Genomic DNA, 5,972 nt, shown 5'->3' with positions numbered 1-5,972 from the left:
ACTGTAGAGGGTGAAGTATACTGTTTGTAGAGTGTGAGATACACTGTAGAGGGTGAGGTACACTGTAGAGGGTGAGGTATACTGTTTGTAGAGAGGGTGAGGTGTACTGTGTGTAGAGGGTGAAGTACACTGTAGAGGTGAGGTATACTGTGTGTAGAGGGTGAGGTATACTGTTTGTAGAGGGTGAAGTACACTGTGTGTAGAGGGTGAGGTGTACTGTGTGTAGAGGGTGAGGTACACTGTGTGTAAAGGGTGAGGTACGCTGTAGAGGGTGAGGTGTACTGTGTGTAGAGGGTGAGGTACACTGTAGAGGGTGAGGTATACTATTTGTAGAATGTGAGGTATACTGTGCGTAGAGAGTGAGGTACGTTGTAGAGGTGAGGTATACTGTGTGTAGAGGGTGAAGTACACTGTGTGTAAAGGGTGAGGTACGCTGTAGAGGGTGAGGTGTACTGTGTGTAGAGGGTGAGGTACACTGTAGAGGGTGAGGTATACTGTTTGTAGAATGTGAGGTATACTGTGGGTAGAGAGTGAGGTACGTTGTAGAGGTGAGGTATACTGTGTGTAGAGGGTGAGGTACACTGTAGAGGGTGAGGTATACTGTGTGTAGAGGGCGAGGTGTACTGTGTGTAGAAGGTCAGGTATACAGAGTGTGAAGGGAGCCATAGTGAGAGGGTGAAAGAAGTTAGGGATGCTGGCTGTAGTGAGGACAGGACAGAGCCAGTGAGGCTGGGAGAGACCGTCTGGTCAGAGGGCCGTCCTTGCCCCACGTGTGCTCTTTCCAGGAGCCCTGGGTGTATTTGACCATGCAGCCCAGACCTGCTTCTCCCTCTCGTGGTGTGTGACTGTCACCACCTGCCTTCATTCCTCTGCTAACTGCTCCCTGTCGTGGGCGCTGACCTTTAGCTCTTCCACCTTCTGAGGTCACTGCCCACTAATACAGTACCCGATGGCCCCATACCCCGGGTCTTGGCTTCGTACCATCATCCACATTTTCTTCTGGATCCTGTTTCTTGCTGCCGAAGCCATGGGCATCTCCACTGTCAGGCTTGAGAGACCTGGAGCCTTCATCTCGTCTAGATTGGTCATGGCCACATGGGTCAAGAGTTGGTGACATCTCTGCAAGGGTCTTACTGTGTCTGGACTCTGCCGTTGTTTGACCAGTGGGCAGGGCGGGTTCTGGGAGCATGTGTTGGTGCGTGTCCTTCCTTGTCCTTTGCTTGCAGTGGCTTCTCCTTTTTGCTCTCATCGAGCAGTAGGAGGGCGAGAACCATCGCTTCTCCTCTTCGTCCTGTCCAGGAGACTGTGGCCTGATTTGGGCATTTGGGTCCATCAGCATCCACAGCTCTGGCTCCCTCTTTGTCCACCATCTTCCTGTCTCTGTTCAGGATGTCATAGTTGTCCAACTGCCTGCCTGTCCCAGTCAGTCCTTCTGGGTGGCGCTGGGGGTTGGTTGAGTCCTTTCCTCAGTGCAGATGGTGGACTCTCACCTGCGTGTGGAAAGCGACTACCACCTGGCACCGCTGGCCCTCAGGGTTTCCAGTTCAGAGTGGGCTTGAACATCTCTGTGTCCCATTGGGTAATTTTAAGAACCTGGTCTCTTACAGTTCTCACAAAGCTTACCGGCTAGCCATGGCTCTGCTGTTGTCCTGTAGGACCTTTCCTGGTCTGCTCCCACTCAGGAGCGCCCAGAGTTCCAGATACAAAGCCATGGCTTGTTGTCAATGAGATTCATTCCAGGATGTCTCCCAGAGCCTCTTGTTAGTCCTTGACTTTCCGCAGTAGGACCTCATGGTGGTCAGATGAGGTGTACTCTGGACCTCCCAGCTAGAGTTGCTGTGACCTGGACCTCTGTCCACTCTTGACCATCAGCATCGAGGAGGGAAAGCAGGTGGTCGACTTTCAGTATTCTCTCCCTGGCTCACCTGTGAAATGAAAGGCTCTCGCTGGTCAGGCTTGTTTGCAGGACATAGAGAACAGCCCGTAAGAGGCCCTCCTGGCCAGTCCCCAGGGCTGCGATGCGGGCTGAGGACTGGTGAGCAGTGCAAACTCCCTGCAGACTCCACCCCAGGGCTCCACCCACAGACGTCCCCAGCATTCTCTTCTGCCCTGCCTTGTGCTGTCCTCCTTCCGGGCAGTGCCAGATGGACCGAATCCTTGCCTTTTGCTTCGGGCTTGAGCCTCTTAAGACTCAGACAGGTGACTTCAAGACCGTGTAACACTCATCCTGGAGCTGTGACTTGCTGAACTGGACATAGCACCTTTCTCAGAAATGAAGCCCTGGTGGGGAGCTGATAGTTCTTACAAAGATGTCCAGTGCTGGGCCCACCAGCTTCAGCTGCTCATCGGACATTGGAAGAAAACATTTTATTTGCTTTATTTTTAGGTAACTGTAGCAGTTTGTGGAGAAAAAAAGGTAAACTTTCAACAAGAACGATGATGAGGTCAATGACATGACTTTTATTCCCTTGAAGATGTGCCCTGTCTTAAGCTTGGCACTAGGTACTATGCGTTCATGCTTGAGTTGAACATTCATCGGTGCAGAGACAGTACAGGATCTCCACAGCACGCCACCATCGTTGTTTAAGTGAAAGTTAAGATCGCCACTTGGCCCCCTACCTGTCTTCAAAGGACCCAAACTTTTTAGAAATCATCTACCAAATTGCCATCCTTCCATCATTGGCCATGAAGTCTTTACAGCTCTGTGGGTTCTTCCATCGCGGTACGCTCTCTTGACCATAGAATTCCTTTATTCCGATCCCATTTCATTTTAGCAGGCTGCCTTCCAGGCTCCTTCCAGTACTCGAAAATCTTGCTTGCCATTTGCAGCACATAATAGAGCCGTAAGACGGTATATAATAGCATGCTCAGGGCTTTATAGTGTGTTGCTAGCTCAACGGCTGTTGACAGACTTAGGTCCAGCTGTACAATTTTTCTGTTTATCTGTGACCATATCCAACACAGTGACACGAGTCGGATTTTCATCAGCTACAGTTAACCACTCTCTCAGACCTAGTTTGCAGTCAGTCCTGATATCCATTTTCAGACATTATTTTGGGGCTGTGGCTGGGGTGGGAGTCCCACAGCCTCACGCTCACTCAGGTCACACCCAGGTCCGACTCCCTGCATGAGAAGGCCCCTACCTTCTTACCCGAGCCGTACGCTATTCTTCACTGACTCTGGGTTCTCTCCCTTTCTTTCTTGGCGGTATCCTTGATTCTGGCCCTTCCATCCCTGGGGTGTGAGCAGGGGGAAGCTGGACCTTCTTTATTTAGGTCTCCAGACCTCACAGAGTCTAGATCAGGCTACACTCTTCCTTGCTCTTTCCAAGACCTGCTTGCCTCCTTGGTCCTCCTTGACCTGTGGTCTATTCCCCAGCCAGTTTTAATATCCACAGGCCTCCACTGTTTTAGGGGGAATCTGTCTCCTTGCCTCTTAGTGTCTCAAAGAGCCATCCTAGGTGATGTTCACTGAGTCAGGTGGGTTTGGGGTACTGGGGAATTGAGGGAAAGAAACAGATGAAAAGGAGGGTAGCAGAGATGAGGAGATTCACGAATGGGGGAGTCAGGGGGTCAACGAGGAGTGTGGGAGTGCTAGAGGACAATGGGAGGAGAGTGGAGTTGGCCTTCCCTTCGTCCGACTGTCTGTGATTCTCACCATGAATGCCCTGTCACCCCTTCAACACTTGCACCCTTCTGGTCCTAGGACATGTCCAGTTTCCGGCAGGTTGAAAGGCTGGAGAGTGGCCGGGGGAAGTGTCCGTTTGAGCCCGCTCAGCGGTCAGCGGCTGTGATGGCTGGTGAGTGTGCGATCAGCCGGAAGTGTGGCTTCTTGTTGTTGTGGCCCCTTCTCTGCTCTGCTGTAGGCGTTTCGGTGTCCCTTCCCGACCTGCCTTGGAGTGCCGGTCAGTCCCTTGTCCTTTAATGGCCCTTTCTGCTCTGCTCAGCGTGCCTGTGACCGCCTGCCTCTCTTCAGGGTGTTAGGCAGACCTCCTCGACAGGGCATTCTCTCAGCAAACCCAGTGTGAATACTTTTCTTGTCCCATCGAGTTTGTACTTTATGTTTATAGAAGGAATAAGTACAATGCATATTGTAATATATTTGGAAAAATATGTGAAAGACCGTAAAAATCTGCCACACTTCCCAGGCCCTTGGGTGGAAGTGGAAATCCCTGCATCTCAGCCTCTCCTTTATGTCTCCCAGAACCATAACCACTGGCTCCATCTGACTTTTGAGCCTTTGAAGCAGGCCCAGTGAGACTGAAGAAAGGAATTTTAAATTTTAATTACTGGATTTCATTGTGATAATTTCATTGTGATTTGAAAGAAAGTTTATTGAGTAAATTGATTTTCCATTAATTTAAATTTCAGAGTGAGTGGCTCAGGGTATCTTGTGTCTACTGTCTGAAGACAGCTTTAGACTCTCTCTGTTCAGAAAACCACGGCTAGAAATACTTTATGATACTTCCTTGTAGCCTTCTGAAAAGCAGGTGTGCGCACGTGTGCCACTCCTGCACGTCAGGGTCACCGGCCAGCCCTGTGCTGCTTGGGGGGCTCGTTAGGGCCCCCCAAGGGTTAAGTCCCTGCTGTTGTCCACACATCTGATGTGTAGCGCTCTCTGGGAAGTCTGCTGGGAGCCAGAACTGAGCCCAGGGCCGTGGAGGGACGTTTAGCCCACAGCTCATGCCATACCTCTTCTGGTTCTGTCAGCCATGAACAGAGTTGTTTGTGTGCCACAGAGCCCGTGGTGTTTTAGGACAGACCACCCTACACGGGCCGCCCAAGTTGATTGAAAATCCAGCTCTAGGTTCTTGTGATAGAGTAGGCCAAGTGAGTGTCTATGTGGGTAAAACTGTTTGTTAAAAATTATTTTTTTTAACACTATAGAAACCTCCCCCCCCCCTGCCCCCGTATCCTTTTTTAATTAAAAATCCTTTAAGGCAAGATTTACACACATTTCAATGATTGCTAGCTTAGAAATTAGCTGTACAATTAAAATCCATTTAAGAACATAACTAAAAAAGGTAAGGGTATATATGAACAAGGAATCCCAAAAGATCATTTGAAAAAGATTCTATATAAACATTATATAAAAATCAAAATTAAATGCTGACATATTCTAGACATGAGAAATAATGCTAGAATTAGAAATAGATGTTAAACTTAGGTTAGAAAAGTTAGTCTTAGAATAAGAGTTATTTCTAGTTACTTGTTCCTTTTTGAAACTTTCCTCAAAACTGTGTGTATAAAACTTTTTTTGGTGTGTGTATAAAACTTTTAAGACTCATGCTTCTTCTTGTTCCGTGCTGTCAAGTGGGAACTGACTCATAGCTGACCCTCCAGCAGGTTTTCAGAGACAGTAAATCACGGGAGAGGAGATTGCCCATCCTTCTCCCAGGGCTGGTCGATTTGAACCCTGTGCCTTTGGCATTGAAGTTCAGCTTCTTACTACCGGGCCATTCATGCTGTATGGGTATAATTTGGTGTTTTTTTGTCTGTATCATACGATGTATGATAGGTATGGATTTAACGTCATTTATGCAATGTAAAGATTCTCTTTTAATGACATTATTATGTTGCATGTACTGTTTCAGAACCGATTCCTATCTGACCCGAGGTCCTACACATGCTATAAACCCACTGTTGATGTAATTTCCGAAACACTACAGCCCTGGCAGACAGAGAACTGCCCTGTGGAGTTTGCAAGGCTGAAATCTTTATGGATGCCCAGTGTCCTGTGTGTCTCTTACACATCAGCTGGCGGGTTCCAGCTTGAGCTGCTGGTTTAGCCACTGTGCTTTCCGGTTGCCTTTCATCCTGTCAACATGTAATTCAGCAAAACAACTCCAAATTGTATTTTATTTCCAAGTTACTTAGTTTGGTACAGAGTTTTTGTTTTTCTCTCGAATGCCACCATGATAATTCTCTGCATAACTTTGTCTCTTTCTTTTAGATTCTCTTCTTTTTTTTTAA

General features: G+C 48.3%; 1 protein-coding gene across 3 annotated transcripts in view; it reads left to right on the top strand.

The window, feature by feature from the left end:
• The window catches only part of SEMA4F (sema domain, immunoglobulin domain (Ig), transmembrane domain (TM) and short cytoplasmic domain, (semaphorin) 4F), a 27,691-nt gene that overhangs the window by 5,189 nt on the left and 16,530 nt on the right, over positions 1 to 5,972 (top strand). For 2 of the 3 annotated variants that reach the window (XM_006880824.1, XM_006880823.1), the window contains one exon: positions 3,706 to 3,799. The exons of the other annotated variant lie outside the window; for it this stretch is intronic. In XM_006880824.1, coding sequence (XP_006880886.1) covers positions 3,706 to 3,799 — 94 coding nt within the window. The remainder of the gene's footprint in view (positions 1 to 3,705; positions 3,800 to 5,972) is intronic. 3 annotated transcript variants of the gene reach the window in all.

This window comes from Elephantulus edwardii, unplaced genomic scaffold (genome assembly GCF_000299155.1).
Source record: "Elephantulus edwardii isolate Elephantulus edwardi_28Jun2011 unplaced genomic scaffold, EleEdw1.0 scaffold00011, whole genome shotgun sequence".
Taxonomy (NCBI): Eukaryota; Metazoa; Chordata; class Mammalia; order Macroscelidea; family Macroscelididae; genus Elephantulus; species Elephantulus edwardii.
Note: the sequence above shows the minus strand (reverse complement) of the source record. Positions and strands in the feature narration are given on the sequence as shown.